Source organism: Phyllostomus hastatus, unplaced genomic scaffold (genome assembly GCF_019186645.2).
Source record: "Phyllostomus hastatus isolate PE091 unplaced genomic scaffold, TTU_PhHast_1.1 phas_contig_150, whole genome shotgun sequence".
Lineage (NCBI taxonomy): Eukaryota > Metazoa > Chordata > Mammalia > Chiroptera > Phyllostomidae > Phyllostomus > Phyllostomus hastatus.
The window spans coordinates 27,063,373-27,087,255 of NW_025333611.1; the positions used below are offsets into that span (position 1 = coordinate 27,063,373).

The 23,883-nt window shown below is 43.2% G+C and overlaps 3 protein-coding genes across 4 annotated transcripts; all 3 read right to left on the bottom strand.

The window, feature by feature from the left end:
* Window positions 1-45: 45 nt before the first annotated feature.
* Window positions 46-2,803, bottom strand: LOC123813218 (protocadherin beta-14-like). Its single transcript, XM_045830209.1, has one exon. The coding sequence runs from the start codon at window positions 2,667-2,669 to the stop codon at window positions 264-266; it is 2,406 nt and encodes an 801-aa protein (XP_045686165.1). The 5' UTR covers window positions 2,670-2,803; the 3' UTR covers window positions 46-263.
* Window positions 2,804-5,684: 2,881 nt separating this feature from the next.
* Window positions 5,685-15,844, bottom strand: LOC123807154 (protocadherin beta-11-like). 2 transcript variants are annotated; one of them, XM_045820750.1, is made up of 2 exons: window positions 15,157-15,844; window positions 5,685-8,024 (listed from the first exon to the last, which is right to left on the bottom strand). In XM_045820750.1, exons 1-2 carry the CDS (start codon window positions 15,520-15,522, stop codon window positions 5,994-5,996), a joined length of 2,397 nt encoding a protein of 798 aa, XP_045676706.1. In that variant the 5' UTR covers window positions 15,523-15,844; the 3' UTR covers window positions 5,685-5,993. The 2 variants fall into 2 exon arrangements, with proteins under 2 accessions (XP_045676706.1, XP_045676696.1); XM_045820740.1 differs by lacking the exon at window positions 15,157-15,844 and having other exon boundaries at window positions 5,685-8,520.
* Window positions 15,845-17,871: 2,027 nt separating this feature from the next.
* On the bottom strand, window positions 17,872-20,555 carry LOC123813214 (protocadherin beta-16-like). Its single transcript, XM_045830202.1, has one exon. It carries the CDS (start codon window positions 20,459-20,461, stop codon window positions 18,065-18,067), a length of 2,397 nt encoding a protein of 798 aa, XP_045686158.1. The 5' UTR covers window positions 20,462-20,555; the 3' UTR covers window positions 17,872-18,064.
* Window positions 20,556-23,883: the final 3,328 nt, after the last annotated feature.

Here is a 23,883-nt window from a genome sequence, read left to right on the forward strand (position 1 = left end):
TGGGAATGGAACCAGCAACTCTTCGATTCCCAGGCTGGCACTCAATCCACTGAGCCACACCAGCCAGGGCAAATTTAAAAAACAAAACAAAACAAAACCAGAAAACACACAAATTGTTTCTATTTCATCATAGCCACTAAAAATGATTTTTAAAGCAAGTGCAAGAGCATGAGAAATAATGAATGCAACTACTATACAACCAAAATTCACTACAACTTGGCAAAATGTTTCCAGTCAGGCAAGAATAATTAAAGATTAAATGTTCAGACTTTATACTGAACGTTGAATCCAGAGCTGTTCCTACAGTTCTCGTTTTCCTCTACGTTCCTACCAGTGTCATGGGCTGGAAGACTGGGAATAATCGGCTGCAGAAATTTAAATTCATCTGTCCCCATACCTCCCATCAGACACACCTCATACTGGTAGCTCTGGGACAGGGTCCCAGTACCGCTGACATCCACCAGATGGCCCGGAAAGTGGCCCTCAGGCACCGAGCAGCCATCCACCAAGCCAGACCTGCCCCTCCGGCACAGCCGCACCGCGATGAACGCCAGCACCGAGAACAGGAAGAGCGACGACACCGACGCCAGCGCGATGACCAGGTAGACCGTGAGCGGGTCTGTCTGGGCCGTGTCGGCCGCCGCTTCGGGCAGAGGCAGGTAGGGCTGCGAGAAGCCATCCACCAGCAGCACGTGCAGCGTGACACTGGCTGACAGCGGAGGCTCGCCATTGTCCTTGACCAGCAGCAGCAGCCTGTGCTTGGCCGCGTCGCGCTCGCTCAGCAGCCTCGCCGTGCGCACCTCGCCATTGTGCGCCCACACGCTGAACAGCCCGGGCTCTGTGGCCTTGAGCAGCTGGTAAGACAGCCAGGCGTTCTGGCCCGAGTCGCTGTCCACCGCCACCACCTTGCTCACCAGGTAACCAGGCTCAGCCGCCCTGGGCACCAGCTCGGTGCAGGGCGCAGAGCCGTTCTGCAGCGGGTACAGCACGAAGGGCGCGTTGTCATTGGCGTCCAGCACCTGCACGCGCACCAGCGCCTGGCTGCTCAGCGCTGGGGACCCGCGGTCTGTGGCGCCCACCAGGAACTCGAAAGCCTGCAGGGCCTCGAAATCCAGCGCCCTCAGGGCGAACAGGTGTCCGTTGTCAGCGTTGATGGACACCAGCGAATCCAGGGGCAGGCTGGGGTCCTGGGGCTGCAGCAGAGAGTAGGTGACCTGGGAGTTAACGCCCGCGTCTCTGTCTGTGGCGCTGACGCTGCCCATGTGCATGGCGGGGCTGTTGTTCTCTGGGATGAAGAGGGTGTAGGAGGTTTGGGTGAAGGCCGGGGCGTTGTCGTTGACATCAGAGACCAGCACGGTTATGTTGTGTTCAGTTTTCAGTCTGGGAGTCCCCATGTCTGTGACGGTGATTGTGATGCTATACTTGTCTCTCATCTCTCTGTCCAGTGCTTTTTCAGTAACCAGAGTGAAGAAATTCTTAAGCGTGGGTTTCAGAATAAATGGGAGATCATCTTGAATAGAGCAAACCATTCTTCCGTTGTCCCCAGAGTCTTGGTCTCGAATACTAAAAACAGCAACAAGGGTCTGTGGCGAATTTTCTGGAACTCTGTTTGTAATTGATGACATGGTCACTTCTGGTGCATTATCATTTACATCCAATACTTTTATCAGAAGAGTACATTTTTCTGAAAGACCCCCACCATCTGTTGCCTGAATATTTATAGTGTAGGACTGTATTACTTCAAAATCCAAGCTAGATCTCAAACGAACTTCCCCAGATGTAGAGTTGATTTCAAATGTTTTACGAATGTCTTCAGATGCATGGAAAAATATGTAAGATATCTTCCCATAGTTTCCTGCATCCAGATCCTTAGCCGAGGTGGTGATTATCCAGGAGCCAATGGCTGTGTCCTCCAGGACCTGCACCTCATAGAGCTTCTGAGGAAACTCGGGGGCATTGTCATTGACGTCCAAGACCTCTATGAGAACCGAAGTTGTCCCAGACCTGGGTGGGGATCCACCATCCAGCGCTACAAGTGTTAATCTGACCTCAGGCTCCTTTTCGTGATCTAACATTCTGTCCAGGACCAGTTCTGGGTATATCTCTCCATCACCACTGTCTTGAACTTTAATGGAGAAATGAGAATTGGGGCTGATTGTGTAGTTTTGGAGACTGTTGCTTCCTATGTCCAAATCTTGGGCACTCTCCATTAGGAATTTGGTTCCGAGAGTCGTACTTTCTGATATTTTCAAAAGTATTTCCTTATCCAAGAATGTAGGGGAGTGATCATTTATATCTCTGATGTGCAGCTCAACCAAAAAAAACTTTAAAGGGTTTTGCAGTAACACCTGAAAATGCAACACACAGGGCTCCGTGGAGCCACAGAGCTCTTCTCGGTCTAGTCTCTCACTTAGGAGCAAATCCCCAGTCAGCAAATTCAGGTGCAAATGCTTCTCATTATCATCAGAAACTATCCGGGCCTCCCGTGAGGACAGCTCCTCCACCCCAAGCCCCAGATCCCTTGCCAGATTGGCCACAAAAGAGCCAATTTCTTTTTCCTCTGCCACAGAATAGCGCACCGATTCAGGCCCCGTTTCAGACAATCCCAGCAAAACAAAGAAAATCAAGACTTGCCTTTTCCGCAGAGTGAGCGCTCCTCTGATCTCCATGGTTCCTTCAAGCAATCTCTTTTGTGGAAAAATGTAAGTTTAGTCCCAATTTTGGAAGATAGAGCTCTGATTTATTTTATAGGTAACCCTTGGAAGGTGCATAGCCCCCCAGCAGCTCTGAAAGTGAAGCTCCTGAATACCTCTCTTTCCAATGGGTTGGATGTTCTGTTCTCTGGAATAAAGGAGCCCACAGCGTGTCCTGTTTTCGTCTTGTCCTGCAGCGCCACCATGTGTCTCTATGAGTTTTTTTCAGTAATTTTTTTTCTCTAAAGAATTCATGAATACATCTGGAGTATTTTCAAGCAAATCCCAGACAGCATCTTTTTACCTCTAAACACTTCATTAAGTATCTGTAGTAGATAAGGACTTCAGAAATATAATTACTATGCTACTATCACAATCAACACATTTAGCAATAATTCCTTGATATAATTTATACTCATGCTGTGTTTGGTTTTCCCAGTTTCCTCCAAGAATGTTTTTTTAAGTTGTTGATTTGTTTGAATTTGGATCCATAAAGGTCTCTATAGTGACTTTAATTATCACTGTTTTGAATGCCCAACAAGGGGAATCCATACAAATGTCTTGAACTGAATAAATGATATTTTATTCAGGCCATTTCTTAACTAACTGCGAATATATTCTCCCTTCAACTCTTGTAAATACTTGAGTTCAGTCAATTATAGTTAGTAACATCATTATTTTTTCACTTATATATTTTTAGAAATGCACATGTAAAGACATAGCATATAAGATAGGGATAATCCTTGTCTTTATGGAGCTCACAGGCTATAAAATTTGGTGGTAAGCAATTAAAATATGTTACAACGTATGCATAAGTGAAGAGTAATACAGAAAGACCTAGAAGGAACATCTTAGAACTAGGAGGGAGCAGAGCATGATGATTAGGATCATAGATTTAAAAACCAAAATGTCTACATTAGAATTCTAGTCCGCCACTTACTACCTGCAGTCTTGGGCAAGTTATGTACCTCTATTTCCCAATCTGTAAATTGGGGTAATAATAGTATTTAGCTCCTAGTATTATCATCGTCTGACATGGTAAGGATCTATAACACTTTATATCTCTTTAAGCTAGTGGTCCTCCTTCCTTTCCCCGACTAAGTACAGGAAAGACAGGAAGTAATGTTAATACTCAACTGATTTATTAATATTATATGAGTTTTTGTTGCAGCTTTCATTTAGGGGAGAAAGGCTTGCTCTTAGTTCCAATTCTGAAAATGGAAAATTAGAATTTAATTAGACTGCATATAGAGACTTTGGTACCCTCCATTTTTCTTGAATTCAAAGACCAATTAATCAGCCCACACAGTTCAAAGGAACTGGTAGTGAAATCTTGGCTTTCAAGGAATTTAAACATCAGATCGTTTTTGATTTGTTAGAGACTGTACTCCCTGGCAATGTTAACTGACCCAGCCCCTCTACAATGTTAAGATAAAGTTTTAAAATATCCTCAAGAGGCGGTTTCTGGCACTGATTCTAGTCTGTGGCACTAGAAGCAATAGAAACAACCAGTTCACTCATTCTTACTCACCTTCTCTTTCCAATACCTCTGTTCTGTCTTTGCCTCTCACACACGCACACGCTCCCTTTCCCTCTACACCCTCACTCATTTTGTCCATCTACACTTTCTTGCCACAACATATAAGTTTTAGATTTTTAAATAAAATTTATTGAAAAACTCCACCCCCCAAAATGAAGGCTTTTTTCCTCTGTAATGTAGCCACATCACTACGGGCAAGAGTGTTGGCTGGTTCCTGTGCAGCAGGAAAGAAAGCTTCCTTCTACCATGGTTTGAATTTTCTTTAAAAATTAGAATCTTGCTCTGACCAGAATGGCTCAGTTGGTTGGGCATCGTCTCACAAACAAAGGGCCACTGGTTCCATTCCCTATCAGGGCACATACCTGGTTGGGGTGCACACAAGAGGGAAAACCAATGCTTCTCTCTCACATCATGTTTCTCTTCCTCTCTTGCTCCCTCCCTTCCCCTCTCTCTAAAAATTAAAAAAAAAAGAATCTTAAAGCACTATGTGTTTATATTTTTCAATGTTCTACATGTATCTCTGAGAAAAGGGGACTTCAGACTTTGGATTGCTACCCATGAGTATGTCATTAAATCAAATTATGATGATCACATTTGACAACTAAATAGAACGGAGTAATATATGCAATCTTAGATTGCATCAACAGGAAAGCTAAGCATTATTTTAAAACATTTTTTTCTATGTTACATAATATGTACAAAATATTTTTTCTATTGATTGTGTAGTTTTAAATTTGAAAATTAGTACCCTCTGTGTGTGTGTGTGTATATATGTACACAGGAGGCCAAAAATTATACACAGTAGCACACAAGTCTACTCTACACTATACAAAATATTATTCAGCTGCCTGCTTTCAACAGGGTTGCATTATAGCTTTGTAACATTCACGATACATCTGGAAAGTCATAACTTCACATTCCATTGATTCTGTGAGTGGTCACAATATTAACGTGTCTTCACAATCATGCTTTAGGATGAGCAATGAAGAGATGCTAAGAAAATTGCCCTCTGCCTCTTTCTAACGAGGTGATTGCATCATGCTTGTATCATTGGACATGATCTTTCAGGTATATTTTCACTAGTAACACCCATCTTATGTTTTATTTAATTTTATTTTTTTTAGAGAAAGAGAAAGGGGTGGAGAAGGAGAGGGAGAGAAACATCTATTGGCTGCCTCTTACATGCCCCCACCTGGGGACCTGGCCAACAAATGGGGCACATGCCCTGGCCAGAATCTAACAGTGACCTTTCTTTCCTCACAGGCAGACACTCAACCCACCGAGCCAGACCAGGCAGAGCACATGTTAAAACGTGACTAAAATGCAGTGGATTTAATGACAGAAAATGACATTTCTAAATAGCCACCATTATTAAACCCCAAGAAACACTGCTTAAAAAAATGAAGGAATGTTTAAACAGTTAAATAAGTTGAAAGTGGTGTGCTTTATTTTACTATAGGTATAATTGTGGGTGAAAGTTCAATTGGAGAGAGGGTCAGAAACAAACAGTGATTTGGTATTAATATTATTTAAGGAGGCAAATTAATTACAAATCAAGACCTCCTGGGTTAGAGAATAAGTTACCACCTCATTACAACCACAGATAATGATGAACACTCACTTAAAAGTAAAGGTAGGGAGAACATGTGAAAATATAAAACTAACAACAGTACAATTTAAAATACCCACAAATTGAGGGATAACATGTATAGAAGTGGCACAAAAACAAAATACATTCGGGGTATGAAGGGTAATTATGGTCACTGAATATTGAACCCAAAGCTATTACGGAAGGTAGGACTTCCCTCTATTTCTTTCCCGGGGCACTGGGGCGGGATGTTGGGGATAATCGGCTTCAGAAATTTAAACTCATCTGTTCCCATACCTCCTGTCAGACACACCTCATACTGGTAGCTCTGGGACAGGGTCCCAGTACCGCTGACGTCCACCAGGTGGCCCGGAAAGTGGGCCTCAGGCACTGAGCAGCCACCCACCAGGCTGGCCCTGCCCCTCCGGCACAGCCGCACCGCGATGAACGCCAGCACCGAGAACAGGAAGAGCGACGACACCGATGCCAACGCGATGACCAGGTAGACCGTGAGCGGGTCAGTCTGGGCCTCGGCAGCTGCCACTTCAGGCAGCGGCAGGTAGGGCTGTGAGAAGCCATCCACCAGCAGCACGTGCAGCGTGACACTGGCTGACAGCGGAGGCTCGCCATTGTCCTTGACCAGCAGCAGCAGCCTGTGCTTGGCCGCGTCGCGCTCGCTCAGCAGCCGCGTAGTGCGCACCTCGCCGTTGTGCGCCCACACGCTGAACAGCCCGGGCTCTGTGGCCTTGAGCAGCTGGTAAGACAGCCAGGCGTTCTGGCCCGAGTCGCTGTCCACCGCCACCACCTTGCTCACCAGGTAGCCAGGCTCGGCCGCCCTGGGCACCAGCTCGGTGCAGGGCGCAGAGCCGTTCTGCAGCGGGTACAGCACGAAGGGTGCATTGTCATTGGCGTCCAGCACCTGCACGCGCACCAGCGCCTGGCTGCTCAGCGCCGGGGACCCGCGGTCTGTGGCGCCCACCAGGAACTCGAATGCCTGCAGGGCCTCGAAATCCAGCGCCCTCAGGGCGAACAGGTGTCCGTTGTCGGCATTGATGGACACCAGCGAATCCAGGGGCAGGCTGGGGTCCTGGGGTGGCAGCAGCGAGTAGGTGACCTGGGCGTTGGCGCCTGCGTCTCTGTCTGTGGCGCTGACGCTGCCTATGTGCATGGCGGGGCTGTTGTTCTCTGGGATGAAGAGGGTGTAGGAGGTTTGGGTGAAGGCCGGGGCGTTGTCGTTGATGTCGGAGACCAGCACGGTTATGTTGTGTTCAGTTTTCAGTCGGGGTGTCCCCATGTCGGTGACGGTGATGGTGACATTATACTGGGCCCTACTTTCTCTGTCCAGTGTTCCGGCCGTTTCCAATGTATAATAATTGTTTCCCGAAGGTTTTAGCGTGAAGGGGAGGTCTTCTGGGATGGAACAAAACATCCTCCCATTGTCCCCAGAATCTCTGTCTCGGATACTAAAAACCACAACTACAGTCTCAGGTGAATTTTCTGGGATTGGACTGGTAATTGATGACACAGTGACTTCAGGAGCATTGTCGTTTACATCCACCACCTGAATTCTGACTGTTGATTTCCCAAAGAGCCCTCCCCCATCTGTGGCTTGAATAATTATTGAATATGATTCAGTTGTTTCAAAATCCAACGATGCCATTAAACTAACTTCTCCAGACTTTTGATTAATTTCAAATGTCTTGTGAATGTCTTCAGAAGCATGAGAAAATGTATATGATATTTCCCCATTCTTTCCCGCGTCTAAATCCCGAGCTGAGACAGTGACAACCAGTGAGCCTAGAAAGCTGTTCTCCGGAATCTTCACCTCATAAAATGGCTGCTCAAACTCCGGGGTGTTGTCATTAATGTCCAAGACCACCACCCGAACCGAGGCCGACCCGGACCTGGGCGGGGACCCGCCATCCAGAGCAGTGAGTATGAGACTGAGCTCCGACTGCTCTTCATAATCCAGAGACTTGTCCAGAACTAACTCTGGATATATTCTGTGGTCTGGATTAACTCTCATTTTAATGTGGAAATGAGAGTTGGGGCTTATTGTGTAGCTCTTTAGAGCATTGATTCCTACATCTAAATCCTTCGCACTTTCTAGCAAGAACAGGGAGCCAACAGGACTATTCTCTGGGATTTCTAGGAGCATTTCTTTTTCTAAGAAGACAGGAGAGTGGTCATTTACATCCCTGACCTGGAGCTCAATCTGTAAAAACTGCAAGGGGTTTTTCATTAGTACCTGGAAATGCAGCACACAGGGCTCTGTGGAGCCACAGAGCTCCTCCCGGTCCAGCGCTTCGCTTACGAGCAAATCCCCGGTGTTTAAGTCCAGCTGCAAATGGTGTTTGTTATCACTAGAGACCACCCGAGCCCCCCTGGAGAAGAGCTCACCCACTTTTAGTCCCAGGTTCTTTGCCAAATTGCCTACAAGGCTCCCGCTCTGCATTTCCTCTGCCACAGAAAAGCGCTCGGGCTCAGATCCCGCCTGAGACACTCCCAGCAAAACAAAAAGGAGGACTTGCCTGATCCGCAGAGTCCGTGCCCCTCCGTTCTCCATAGCTCCTTTCCCCAAGGCTTCCTGCAGAATCGCTTCAGCTCCACTTTGCAGTTCTGGCAGACGTGTCTCAGCTGTCCACCGAATTTTTGGAGACCCAAAGATTTTAATCCCTTTTGAATAGCTTCTAATTTGCCTCTCCAAAGCTTGTTCTGTCTTCCCAAAGCTTTGTGTGCCCTGGGTAAGTGTCCAAAACGTCATCCAGTGCAGTTTTCCCCGATGTTATCCTGCAGCGCCACCATGCGTTTGTACAGGTTTTCAGTGTTCGATGAAAGCTGCCTAAATTCCATTCACATGAAAGTCTTCCAGAAACAAACGTTATTTTATTCATTGCGTTTAAGTGATTACAAATACATTCCATCTTCCACAAGAATTCATTTATACCTTTTGTAGTTTGTGATGCTGTCACGATCTTTTTAAAACATTTAAATGTCCCCCCACCCCTCCTCTCAAACCACCTTAAAGTGCTCAGTTGTGGTGAATAATGGAATACAAGATAAAATTCATGGCCCCAGGGGCTTGTGATTTTTCTGAGAAGATTTAAAGCCTGAAACAAGGAGAGTATAAGTGACTGTTAAACCGAGCCAAATCTCATGACTACTTGGCCTTCTTTAGCTGGTAAGGAAAAGGGAAAGTGTGCACAGGTCATTTCAGAAGTTCCCTCAGAGGACAGGAAACAGGATTAACCGTGAGATGGGAATATGTAGTTAGATGGTTCTTGTAGCACAAGAAGACATTTCAGTAGATTTTCTTGATATCAATGATCTGGGAACTGGAAGAAAATGAAGTAAAATCTGTTGGGGTGGAACACACTATGTAAGTCTATAATTTAGTTCTAGTTTCTCATAATGTTTAAAAGATTTGAGAGTGCACAAACACAAACATGATGGTTTTATTTGAAGCAGGGTTACTCCTAAAACTGGTTTCCCTCAGGTTTGCAAGATTTCTTCTGACTACAACTATGGTCCTCTGCTTTTTCTTTCAGCCCAGAAAAGAGTGGGAGATGAGAGAGTTTGTCTTTACCAATTATAGAACAAAAACTTAGTTTTACTCTGATTAGGACAACTAAGATCATATACCTGCTACTGAAGCAGTCAGTGTTTCAAAAGTTGTAGAAGTATATGTGGAGATTTTAGTCTTAGAATCTGAAGACCTGTCTTTGGTTTTTGTTTTGTTTTGATCATGTCTCTGACCACCTTTGACTAGCTGAAGAGCATGGTCACTACATAGTGAGAGAGATTGTTTGGAATAAATGCTAGAAGCTCAGCAATTATGTGCATTATAGGAGGTCTCAAAAATGCTCCAGAGAAGGATGGAAGAAATCTATGTAACAGGTTTGCATTTTTAACATGTTAAATATAATTTACATTCTTAAAAATGTAAGTTAACTGCATGGTTGAAAAGCAAACACTACAAAAGGATAGAAACTAAAAAATAGATTGATTACACAGTTATTCTCCCATTTTAAAAATACCCATTAAAATGAGAAGAAATAAAAATGGTATAAACTTGCAATAGACTAAGAATGTGAAGTGAGCACATTCATGTTTGATGACAAAGACCAGATGGAAGGTCAGCTGAGTTAGCAGTTCCAAGACATGTCTAAAGTAAAGATCTTGCACTGAAGATATGCACAAGAAAGTAGTGAATTTGTGTCACATAACCTCACTTAAGTACAAGATATGAAGGAATCAAATGCATAAAAAAACTGAAGTCAGTTGAGAACTAAAAATAAGTTGTTAGTTGGATGTACATTGTAGGAGAGTTGAATTGACTCGTCTCTCATCCTACATAGGCAGGAAAGAAACTCATGGCCAGAGAATGGAAAGTTTATTCAATGGAGAAATTAAAAGGGGTTATGTGTACTGTTGAAGACCCTAGGCAGAGCTGAGTGCAAGTGTGAGGTGTGAAAGTAAAAACAGAAAGAGTAAGATTATATCCTGAATAATGAGATTTTCTAGCTCCTTTTCATACAATACACTCTAATTGTAGGACACAAAGTATATGCCTGATTCCCTTCCTAACTCCCTCTCACACAAAAGATATTGCACAGAAGATATTGCAGAATTCTAAGCTGGAGAATATGAAGACTCAGATAAAAATTCACACATACTGATGTCCAAGGATCTCCCAAGCCCTGTCCTACATGGTTACATTAGAGTGAAGCCCTGCCATCAACAGGCCTCATATACTCACTGTGAGGCTTCATCAGTCTCAAATATGAGAAGAGAGACAAGGACCACAAAACACTTGAGGAAATGCCTACAATGTGACATGAAAAGCCAAAACCACCACAAAAAAGAACAGCAGGAAACAAAGAGATATAATAGAGAAAACAGAAGAAAGGTCTTTAAAATGTCTGACTAATAGCCCGAGAGTAGGGAAATCTACTAAGATTTAATACTTATTGAGTATTTATTTTGTGTTACTCATTGTTTTAAGTGCCATATATGTGTTTACCCATTTAATCTTAACAGTAATTCTATGAAGTATGTAATCTTATTGTAAGATAAATAATAGATTAAAGCTTAAGTGCCCTTTACTAGCATTATAATTTTGAGTAAGTTCTTAAATGTCCTGTGACTCTTCCATTTTTAAAATAGCTATAATAGTTTTTACTGAATAATGCATTTTTGCATAGTGGATTGAAAAAAAAAACTAGATTGATTATAGATGAGAGAAGATTTTCCATTTACAAGTCTGTATCAGGATGCTATGGAAAACACTAAGAAAATAAACAAAGAGCTCTGAAAATTATGTGTAAGCCCCCTCAAATAAGGATTTGATGACAAAACAAATTGTCCAAACAGTAGAAAAAGAGACAAAGGAAAAATAAGAAAGGGAAAAATAGAGTATTAGAGATTTAATCCAGGAGATCTATTATTTAACTAAAGAAACTCTGGTTAAAGTGAGAATGCAGAAAATTTAAGAGGAAAATTATGAAGGAAACATACTGAGAAGATTTCTCAGAACTGAATGAGTGTCTAAACATTAACAGGGCACACCCATGTGACCGGGTTAATGAGTAAATAGCTGACACTGAGGCATTTTCAGAAATTGAGGGGACAGCTTCTAATGTATCCACAGTGAAAAAAGTGGGTTGACATTAAAAGAGATGGAAGCCAGAAAGGAAACAAAAGAACAGCAACTCTATGTAAGACCAGTAGAAGGAATACTGCTTTCAAAATCTGAAGGAAAATGATTTTCAACCTAAAATTTTATACCCAGTCAAACTATCAATGAAATGGAAAGAAACTGACAATACATTCAGAAGGCCAGATCTCTGCACCCATATTTATAAAGCTATTGAGAGATTGTGTGTCAGCTGAATGAGGGAGTGAACAAAGAAAGAAGAATATACTGGAATTTGTAAAAGGGGATCAATACAGAAAAGTAATGAAAGAAAAAAGACATAGAATGACTGCTTATAGAGCAATCAGTGTAAATGCAACAGGGATGTGGAGGGATCTGGGTGAAAGATCTCAAGGAAATACATATAATTGATAATAGCGGGTGTACTTAACTATTTAAGAAGAAAGATGAATATTCAAATGAGAAATGTGAAAATGTAACAGCAGTAAGTAGAAAATTATGAATGTAAAAACAAGTTACCAGCTCTAGAAAAAAAGGTTTTTAAGAAAGTAAGTGTAATCATAATACACCCACATGAATTTTGAAATACTCTTACCTATATAAACAAAAATGACTAGTTTAATTAAAACTTCCCTCTGACAACTCCACTGGGAGAACAGAACAAAGGAAATGCACAATGTTTGTATGTGTGATTGTTAGTTGGAAAGTAAAAAACTTAATTTTTTTGTCATATGCAGAGATGATTAAAGTATCTATAAAACTGAGTGTCAAGATAGGGCAATAGAAACATATTACTTGGAAATATTGAAATCAGTTCTAGAGAAACCACACACAGAAGGTATCTGGAGGCAAAAAAATCTATTATATTTCTTTTTGATTTTAGTACACCTTGATTTTTAAGTTTGACAGTAATTACATACATTTACAAATCAAGTGAAAGGAAAGATATCTTTCCATCAGTCCACCAATAACCTCACATTCAAACTTCCAAAATGATTCATTTGTAATCATTTTCATGCAGGTTATTACACTTTGCTTTAATTATAAGACATGTTCTGTTTCACATATCAGTAAAAGTGAACATTTGAAAATACTGAGTAAAAGTACTATATGTAAAGGAATAATAATATAAACAAGAATGTTATTGGGGCCCAACATCACTCTCAAAATGATGTTTTATTTTATCATGAGCAGAATAATGGAGAAATACTTTTTTAAATGTTATGATTTAAAACTAGATGACATGGATTTCTATCATGATTAAACATGAGGTTAGAATAAGGTCAGAAGTGTTTGTATGTCTTCTTACATAGAGGAAGTACAATAGAGAGGTGGATAGAATAATGAGATACAGTCTGTGAAATATACTACCAGAAAAATGAAATCCTCAGTTCTCTAGAATGAAAAAAATAATAACTAAATCATTGTACATTTTGAAAGAACTAAACCTTAAAATGATTATTTACAAATGGGTACTATTCGATCTAAATGTTGATTAATGCAAAAATTATGAAATAACAGTGCAAAAACATATATATATAGTACTTTAAAATTAGGCATAATAATTTAATTTGGAGTTTTAAAAGTACACTAATATTTATATGGTTGTAAAACACTTCAAAAGTACATGTAAATAGAAAAGGAATTTTTACTGAAAATTAAATCCAAAGCTCTTTTGAAAGGCAGGGGTATCTTCACTATTCCTCTCAAAGCCATGCTCCTGAATATTAGGGAGAATCGGCTTCAAAAACTTGAACTCACTGGTCCCTGAGCCTCCTGTCAGACACACCTCATACTGGTAGCTCTGGGACAGGGTCCCAGTACCGGTGACGTCCACCAGGTGGCCGGGAAACTGGGCCTCAGGCACCGAGCAGCCACCCACCAAGCCAGACCTGCTCCTCCTGCACAGCCGCACCCCAATGAACGCCAGCACCGAGAACAGGAAGAGCGACGACACCGACGCCAACGCGATGACCAGGTAGACTGTGAGCGGGTCAGTCTGGGCTGCGGCGGCCGCCACTTCAGGCAGCGGCAGGTAGGGCTGCGAGAAGCCATCCACCATCAGCACGTGCAGCGTGACGCTGACTGACAGTGGGGGCTCGCCATTGTCCTTGACCAGCAGCAGCAGCCTGTGCTTGGCCGCGTCGCGCTCGCTCAGCAGCCGCGCAGTGCGCACCTCGCCATTGTGCGCCCACACGCTGAACAGCCCGGGCTCTGTGGCCTTGAGCAGCTGGTAAGACAGCCAGGCGTTCTGGCCCGAGTCCCTGTCCACCGCCACCACCTTGCTCACCAGGTAGCCAGGCTCGGCCGCCCTGGGCACCAGCTCGGTGCAGGGCGCAGAGCCGTTCTGCAGCGGGTACAGCACGAAGGGCGCGTTGTCATTGGCGTCCAGCACCTGCACGCGCACCAGCGCCTGGCTGCTCAGGGCCGGGGACCCGCGGTCTGTGGCGCCCACCAGGAACTCAAAAGCCTGCAGGGCCTCGAAATCCAGCGCCCTCAGGGCGAAGAGGTGTCCGTTGTCGGCGTTGATGGACACCAGCGAGTCCAGGGGCAGGCTGGGGTCCTGGGGTGGCAGCAGCGAGTAGATGACCTGGGCGTTGGCGCCCGCGTCTCTGTCTGTGGCTCTGACGCTGCCTATGTGCAGGGCGGGGCTGTTGTTCTCGGGGATGAAGAGGGTGTAGGAGGTTTGGGTGAAGTTAGGGGCGTTGTCATTGACGTCGGAGACCAGCACAGTTATGTTGTGCTGGGTTTTCAGTCTGGGAGTCCCCATGTCTGTGACGGTGATGGTGACATTGTACTCGGCTTGACTTTCTCTGTCCAGTGCTGCTTCTGTCATTAGAATGTAAAAATTCTCCACAGAGGGTCTCAGAAGGAATGGCAGATTATCTTGAATGTAACAAATCATTTTTCCATTTTCTCCAGAATCTCTGTCTTTAATCCTAAAAACAGCCAATATTGTCTCAGGAGAGTTCTCAGGAACGTGGTTTGAAAGTGATGACAGGATCAGTTCAGGGGCATTGTCATTAGTGTCTAGAACCTCAACCAAAACCATACATCTTGCAAAAAGGCCCCCACCATCGATGGCCTGGATATTGATTTTGTAAGACTTTACTAGCTCATAATCAAGCAACACTCTGAGAATGATTTCTCCGGAAAGAGGATTGATTTGGAAGGTTGTTCGAATATCTTCAGAAGCATCAAAAAATGAGTAAGATATGTCTGCATAGACTCCATGGTCTATGTCTCCTGCAGAAACTTTAGCAATTATGGAACCTACCGGGCTGTTCTCTAGAACCTGGGTCTGGTAGATTGCCTGAGAAAACTGTGGGGCATTGTCATTGACATCCAGGATCACAATGCGTATAGTGGAGGTCCCAGACCTGGGTGGGGACCCGCCATCAAGTGCCGTGAGTGTTAAACTGAGCTCTTGCTGCTTTTCCCTGTCCAGTGCCTTGTCCAAAACTAGCTCTGGATATATCATGCCTGCATCACTGTCATTAATGTTAATATGGAAAAAAGAGTTGGCATTGATGGTATAGTTTTGAATACCATTAAGTCCTCCATCTGAATCCTGTGCTCTTTCTAGCCGAAATGTTGTTCCTTCAGCTGTATTTTCTATGATTTTTAAGACTGTTTCTTTGTCCTGAAACACTGGAGAATGATCATTTATGTCCCTGACCCTCAGCTCAGCCTGGTAAATCTGAAAAGGGTTATCCATTAAAATTTGGAAATTCAGCATGCAGGGCTCTGTGGAGCCGCACAGCTTCTCCCGGTCCAGTTTCTCGTTTGTGAGCAAATCCCCAGTATGCAAATCCAGGAGCAGATGTTGTTTGTTATCATCAAAGACCACCCGGGCTCCCCTTGCAACCAGCTCCCGGTCCCCTAGTCCCAGGTCTGTTGCCAGATTAGCCACAAAGGATCCTCTCTCTGTTTCCTCTGTCACCGAATATCGTCCAGACCCAGATCCTGCCAAGGATACTCCCCAAAACAGAAAGATAAACAGGACTTGCCTTTGTCTTGGGCAGCGCAATCCTCCAGCCTCCATAGCTTCTTCTGAACACGTCTTTCGTCAGTATTAGTCCCAGTCGCAGCTCCCAGCACAAGAAGGGAGTAGTTGCAACCCCAGACTTAGCCCCTGTAGAAGCAGGGGTCTGGGGTTTTACTGCGGTCTTGAGCAGCTATGACTTTTCTCTCCGTCGTCCAACCTCGTTCTTCCTTTTTCTGTTAGAGACTTCTGCAGCACTCGCAGTTAAATTCTTTCTTCTGTCTCTTTAGCCTGCAGCGCCACCGCCTGGCCTCCCACAGACTCACATGGCTGCACCCAATTTGTATGTGTATGTATTTATAAATTTCTTCTTTAGTGGCTCATCCACATATTTCATTTTTCCTTTGTTTTGTCAAATAAAACGTTGATATAGAGAACTGTTCATGTTGTTAAGATGTTTTTCACCGCTTCATGGGGGAAGTAAAATATTCAACAGTTGCAAAAAGAATGTTCCTAGCATTGAACTCTGTGTGCCTCATTATGCTATATTTAGCTCTGAATCAGGCCTTTCCCCCTGAAACGAACCCCATGCAATGTCAGGAACCAAAGGGAAAATGGTGATGACTTCTGAGACCACCAGATAATAGCTTGTCCTCTTCTAAAACATCGTGGATAGGATCACCAAAAACTTACAAAAACTTGTTTCACACCTTCTTCAACAAATTTCTTCAAAACCTACTTACATTGCCTAAGTTGAGTCACCACTCTATAATCCAGGAGGGAGCATTCAAGTTGTACCTCCTCTGGGCATTCTTAAAAGCTTGTATACCTTCCCTGTAAATATTACTGCTTCTTGTGCCATGCCGATCTGTCCCTTCTTAAGTAGGGACACTGTGTCCTTGTCGTCTTTGGTTGGCAAATTGGACACTCACCAAATGCTAACTTCATTCAGACATGCATGAAGCAACTCTCGAGTAGGATAAAAGCAATTTTCAGGGCCTTTAATTTCTTACTGTTCAAAATGTGTATTCTTTCACTTACTTATTATTTACAACTTGTCCCCTTTCTTTAATACGTCTTTGTTTTCCTTACACTAGCTTTAAAATTACTTACAGAACTACAGAAGGAGCTGACTCTTATTTTAAAGTCCCTCTTAATTAAAATCTAATGGGATCTAATTTCTCCTCACTAAAGAAATGGAGGTAAAAACTAGCCCACACTAGAACTGGCTGCTGTGGCTCAGTGGATTGAATGCTGGCCTGTGAACCAAAGGGTTACAAGTTCAATTCCCAGCCAGGGCACATGCTTGGGTTAAGGGCCAGGCCCCCAACTGGGGGCACATGAGAGGCAACCACACATTGATGTTTCTCTACCTCTCTTTTTCCCTCTTTTCCCTTCTCTCTAGAAATAAATAAAATCTTTTAAAACAGAGGAGACCACATTAATACCTATCCTAACACCACTGAAAATAAGAACAGCATTATAACAGTGGCCTCATGTAGGATTTAATTCAAAAGTCTAATATCTAGGAATAAGCTCAATTTTTCCATAGTAAGAGAAACAGAGTAAATTGGGGTATGTTATACAAGGAAAGAACTTGATACTGACAAAAAAAACACTCTAATTGTTAAATATAAAAGTTGCACTATATAAACCTCTGCTTGATGATGTCTGCTGTTTTTTTCTTTCACCTGACTGGGACTGCATTGTTAACAAATTAAAAACTTAATAAGGATCTCTGATTTTTGCATACAGAAAAGGGGAAGTTTATTAAATATTTCTATATGATACTGTATAATGCCTAAACTTTGCTTTTGTGGTCTGCAAACTTAAACACATATATACACATTTGATGTCTTATATTGCTGTTTCTTCTTATTTTCAGATAAAAGCTGATTAGATAATTATTTATCACATCACAACAGAATTATTATGTATTAAATAGGGAGATAACAATACAGGGAGAAGAAGATTTTTTTAAAACATAACAATTTCAGAAAATTGCTATAATAAAAACTGAGGTTGACAAAGCAACAAAAATATTGTAAGAGGAAATTGAAGTATCAGATTATAAATATACATATCAAAAGCAGCAGATTATTTTAATAATTGTAGTTGTAGGAAAAAAGAACAGAAATGAAATGTAGAAAGTCAATAAGAACATTTATAGGGTGGAAAAATTTAATTGTATCAATTTTGGAGGTAAAACCTATTTAATTCATTGAGGAAAAACTTCAATGGACTAAAGTGAGAGGAAAAGAAAACTTCTGAAGTTAAACATAAAATTGGAAACTGAGGATAAACCAAATAGAAAAAATAAAACAGCACCTTATTGGTGGTAGGCATAAACAATTTAGTTAGTTGACAAAATACATTAGAAGTTAATGTCTTTATTAAATAGGTATTTATCAATAATGAAATCCCAACACTATTCCCAAAGAAGGGATTTTATCCCACTTCACTCCCCATGCTCTGGGGTGTGAGATTGGGGATAACGTGTTCTAGAAACTTTATCTCGCTGGCCCCTGAATCTCTAGCCAAAAAACCTTAGTATCCCCAGTATGCTAAGAATAATAAAAGATTAAATATTTAAAATAATTCTTCATTGGATGTTGAATCCAAAACTATTCCTAAAGTTCTCGTTTTCCTCTACGTTCCTACCAGTGTCATGGGCTGGAAGACTGGGAATAATCGGCTGCAGAAATTTAAACTCCTCTGTTCCCATACCTCCCTTCAGACACACCTCATACTGGTAGCTCTGGGACAGGGTCCCAGTACCACTGACGTCCACCAGGTGGCCCCGAAAGTGGCCCTCAGGCACCGAGCAGCCACCCACCCAGGAGGCCCTGCTCCTCCTGCACAGCCGCACCGCGATGAACGCCAGCACCGAGAACAGGAAGAGCGACGACACCGACGCCAGCGCGATGACCAGGTAGACCGTGAGCGGGTCTGTCTGGGCTGCGGCGGCCGCCACCTCGGGCAGAGGCAGGTAGGGCTGAGAGAAGCCGTCCACCAGCAGCACGTGCAGCGTGACACTGGCTGACAGAGGAGGCTCGCCATTGTCCTTGACCAGCAGCAGCAGCCTGTGCTTGGCCGCGTCGCGCTCGCTCAGCAGCCGCGCAGTGCGCACCTCGCCATTGTGCGCCCACACGCTGAACAGCCCGGGCTCTGTGGCCTTGAGCAGCTGGTAAGACAGCCAGGCGTTCTGGCCCGAGTCCCTGTCCACCGCCACCACCTTGCTCACCAGGTAGCCAGGTTCGGCCGCCCTGGGCACCAGCTCGGTGCAGGGCGCAGAGCCGTTCTGCAGCGGGTACAGCACGAAGGGCGCGTTGTCATTGGCGTCCAGCACCTGCACGCGCACCAGCGCCTGGCTGCTCAGCGCTGGGGACCCGTGGTCCGTGGCACCCACCAGGAACTCGAAAGCCTCCAGGGCCTCGAAATCCAGCGCCCTCAGGGCGAAGAGGTGGCCATTGTCGGCGTTGATGGACACCAGTGAGTCCAGGGGCAGGCTGAGGTCCTGGGGCTGCAGTAGCGAGTAGGTGACCTGGGCGTTGGCGCCCGCGTCTCTGTCTGTGGCGCTGACGCTGCCTATGTGCAGGGCGGGGCTGTTGTTCTCGGGGATGAAGAGGGCGTAGGAGGTTTGGGTGAAGTCAGGGGCGTTGTCGTTGACGTCAGACACCAGCACCGTTATGTTGTGCTCCGTTCTCAGTCGGGGGGAACCCATATCAGTAACAGTAATGGTGATGTTGTACTGGGCTCTTTCTTCTCTGTCTAGTGCTCTCTTGGTTACCAAGGTGTAAAAGTTCTTGGCTGAAGGTTTTAGAAGAAAAGGAAGGCCATCCTGGATGGAACAAACAGTCTTCCCATTGTCCCCAGAGTCAGGATCTGAAACACTGAAAACAGCAACTACAATCTCAGGAGAGTTCTCTGGGATGGGGCTGGTCAGTGCAGACATGGTCACTTCTGGGGCATTATCATTCACGTCCACCACCTGCAGGTAAAGAGTGCATTTTCCTGAAAGACCTCCCCCATCAGTGGCCTTGATGTCCACTTCATAAGACTGAACTGTTTCAAAATCTACTGGTTTTCTCAGTCGAATTTCTCCTGTTGTAGGATTTACCTCCAAAGTTTTGCTAGTATCTTCTGAAGGCCGAAAGAGCGAGTACACTAGTTTGCTGTTGACTCCGCTGTCTAAATCGCTGGCAGAGACGGTGGCAACCAGGGAGCCCACGGTGCTGCTCTCAGGAATGTGCACCTTGTAGAGCGGCTGCCCAAACTCAGGGGCGTTGTCGTTGATGTCCACCACTTCAACGCGCACCTGGGCGGTCCCAGACCGAGGCGGAGAGCCGCCATCCAGCGCTGTGAGTGTTAATGCGATTTCAGGCTCCTCCTCCCTGTCCAGCTCTTTGTCCAACACCAGCTCCGGGTATTTTCTACCATCACTCAGATTGTGGGTTAGAACTTGAAAATGGGGGTTGGGGCTGATTTTGTAGTTCTGAACATTGTTGCTTCCTACATCCAAGTCCAGAGCATTATTCAGGGGGAAAGCCATTCCTGGGGGACTGTTTTCCGGTATTTTTAGAATCATTTCTCTTTCAGAGAACACGGGGGAATGGTCATTGATGTCTTTTACCCTCAGTTCAGCCTGAAATATCTCCAAGGGGTTTTCCATCAGCACTTGGAAATGCAGCACACAAGTCTCCGCGGAACCGCATAGCTCCTCTCGGTCTAGTTTCTCACTTGTGAGCAAATCCCCCGTCTGCAGCTTGAGTTGCAAGTGCTCTCCGCGCCCCTGAGAAATGATCCGGGCGCCACGGCGGGACATCTCCGTCAGCCCCAGTCCCAAGTCTTTTCCCAGATTTGCCACAAAGGATCCCCGCTCCGTTTCTTCCACTACTGAATAGGGCCCTAAGTCGGCGCCCACCCCACACATGCTCAGCAAAACAAAGGAAATAAGGACTTGCCTTTGTCTCCGATTGCGCATCCATCCAATCTCCATTGCTCTTTCCTGAAAATTTGGTTACAGGAGCTTCATATATGTATGCCCAAGATACTAGCAGCCCGGTCCTGCCGCCCGGAACGGCAAAACTACGCCGAAAATACAGCTTTTAAAGAGGTTTCACACTCACTTTTGCTCTGGCTGAGGAAGCTGCTCTTTAGCTTCCAGGCAGTGTGAAACTGTGTGTATACCGGAGTTACGTAGGCAATTCTATTTTCCATCATTTAACCTGCAGCGCCACCATGCGTTCTCACTAAGTCTTACATTTTCTGGTTTAACATTGGATGCAAGATTCTCCTAATACATAGAATAAATTGAGTAAATTGTGTTCCGTAATGTTAAACACTGAGTTCTAGTTTCATGTGGTTTTTGTGTGTTCAGATAAAACTCTGTGTTGTTACACAGAAGAAGTACAAAGAGCAAATTGTCACACCACTGTTCAAAGTTGTTGAAGTATAATGATTAAATAATTTAATTAACATTAAGCTAAAAATGACATTACACTTTGGAACAATTTTTTTTCCAAAATGACATTGGAACAGTTTCACAAGTACATATTTTTCTTGGTACATATTATAGAATTACAAGTGAGTGGACGCTGCACAACTGCAATCAGTGATGGCTCTAAAGAGAGTGTTGAACCAACACCTTGTTAAAATGTAGATTACATCTTCCTCTTTCCAACACCCAAACCTGAAAACTGTGAGGTTTTGCAGTTTTCAAGTTAATGGAAAATTATTTTCTGAATAGGAAGATCTCAAGGTTATGCCTTGCTAAGCTTTTGGATCCCTTTTTTTTAAAAAAAAACATTATTGTGATACAAACAATTTGTTTTATTCTTTTAAAAATAATTAATGAGATATAATTCACATACTGTACATTTGTAGTGTATAATTCAGTGGCTTTATAGTCACAGAATAAGGGATCCATCACCACAGTCAACTTTAGAACATTTTCAATACTCAGAAACCCACCCTCTTCAGCTATATCACCCCCTTATTCTCCCATCCCTCACGCTCCAGGCCCTCATCAACCACTAATTTACTTTCTGACTCCCTCTTCTGGACTTCCATATGAATGAACTAAAACAATACATGGAGTTTCATGACCGGCTTCTTTGACTTAGCATGTTTTCAAGGTTTGTCCAAGTGTGGCATGTGTCAGTACTTCATTCATTTTGTGGTGAGATAATGTTCCACTGTATAGATATATCACGTTGTGATTATCCATTCTTCCGTTGGTAGACATTTGAGTTTTCCCACCTTTTGAAAATTGTGAAAATTGTAAAAAATGCTGCTATTCACACACAAATGTTTGTGCGGACATATTTTCCTTTCTCTGGGAGTAGAATTGTTAGCTCTTATAATGTCTATTATGTTTAATTTTTTATTCATTTTTAAAAGATTTTATTTATTTATTTTTAGAGAGAGGGGAAAAGAGAAAGAGAGGGAGAGAAACATCAATGTGTGGCAGCCTCTCACATGCCCCCAACTGGAGACCATGCCCACAACCCAGGCATGTGCCCCGACAGAGAATCAAACTGGCGACCCCTTGGTTCACAGGCCAGCAATCAACCCAATGAGCCACACCAGCCAGGGCTCTATGTTTAATGTTTTTAAACATTTTATGTATTTTTAGAGAGGGGGGAGGGAGAGGGGAATGGAGGAAGAAAGAGAGGGAAAGAAACATCAATGTGTGAAAGATACATCAATCAGTTGCTTCACGCATGCCCCCAACCAGGGACCTGGCCCTTAACCCAGGCTTGTGCCTTGACTGGGAATTGAACCAGCAATCTTTCATCTTGTGGTTCACAGACCAATGCTCAATCCACCAAGCCACAAAAGCCAGGACACAATGTTTCTATGTTTATTTGAGGAACTGCCAGATTGTTTTCCAAACCAGCTGCATTATTTTGCATTCCCACCAGCAGTGAATCAGTATTTTAGTTTTTACTCATCTTCCCAACATGAGCTATTGTCCAACATTTTGGTCCCAGCCATCCTTGTGGACAATTTTGATTTGCATTTCTCTAATGAGTAATGTTGTTAAACATCTTTTCCTGTGCTTATTGGCCATTCGTATATCTTCCTTGGAGGAATGTCTTTTCAGATCTTCACCCATTTTTAAACTTGGTTATTTGTCTTTTTATAATCGAGTTTTAGGAATTCTTTATATGTTCCAGATACAAGTCCCTTATCAGATCTGTGTTCTTTTGTTCAGTTTTTCCATGTCAAATATTTTAATTCAATTTCAGTGGAGACTTATGATATCTTTATTCATTAAGTGTTTTGTTAATGATTAGTAAAAGTTTGTTAATTACCTCATCTGGAGTTAAACAGCTAATCAATGAGGCCAAAACTCCTGGCACAAAGACCATTATGTGCCTTCCTTTGGCCACAAGTGGTACTACTAGACTAGGTAATTTTCTTCCAAGCAGCCAATCTGTGGTAAGCAGAATATTGGCCACCCATCCAAAGACATCCACACCCTAATTCCCAAAATCTGTAAATATGTTATAATACATAGCAAAAGAGACTTCCCAGATATAAGTAAGTTGAAATCCTTGTAAAGGGAAGGTCATCATGGATTATCAAGGTGGGATAGAACTTGTCAAAGGGAAACATGACTACAAAGAACAGTACCAGAGATAGGATGCTGCTGACTTTGAAGATGGAATAGTGGGGCCATGAGTCAATAATGTAGGCAGCATTTGGAAACTAGGAGAGACAAAGAAACGGATTCTCCTCTGGAGCCACCAGAAAGGAATGCATTCCTGCTGACACCTTGATTTTAGCCCAGTAACACCCATATGTGAGATCTGATCTATAGAACTGTAAAGTAATACATTTGATTGTCTTAAGCAACTGTATTTGTGCTAATCTTTTATAGCAGCAATAGAATGCTAGTACATAACACAAGCACAGATTCTCATGCACCCAGCAGCTGAGTCAACAAAAATTCATCAATCCACAAGAATAGTGTAGTCACAACAAATGCTGAAGAAGGTCTCATTCAGTTCTAGTGAACCATTCTTTCAGAATAAAGTTGTTCATGACCCCTGACATCTTTTTTCAGCATACTTTTTAAGAAGAGTTGCCAAAGACAAGTGCTTAATTTAAACAGAAAATACCTGGAACCTGCCATTTTTTCCTATTAAATTTACAGAATATCTAAATTAGTTAGTGGTAAAAATTTCTCCACACCATTGCCTATACTTTCCTGAAATTATTTCATTTAGGATTAACACCAGAATATAGCTACTTTAAATCAAATGGTATGTTAAAATTAATACAGTATATTTTAGTTTCAATAAAGACTTACAAAGATGTCTACAATAAAGCAAGTTTCAACTTTCCAAATAAAGTGAAAAATACATTTTAAGGATGACAGAAAAACACTCATGGGATAATACAAGAAATTCA

Coding starts and splice junctions, on each gene's coding strand:
- LOC123813214 (XM_045830202.1), bottom strand. CDS start 20,461: ATGGAGATTGGATGGATGCGCAATCGGAGACAAAGGCAAGTCCTTATT.
- LOC123807154 (XM_045820750.1), bottom strand. CDS start 15,522: ATGGAGGCTGGAGGATTGCGCTGCCCAAGACAAAGGCAAGTCCTGTTT. Junction 8,025..15,156: donor TTTACCAGGCTGAGCTGAGG/GTCAGGGACATA, acceptor ATTGAGCTCCAG/GTCAGGGATGTAAATGACCA.
- LOC123813218 (XM_045830209.1), bottom strand. CDS start 2,669: ATGGAGATCAGAGGAGCGCTCACTCTGCGGAAAAGGCAAGTCTTGATT.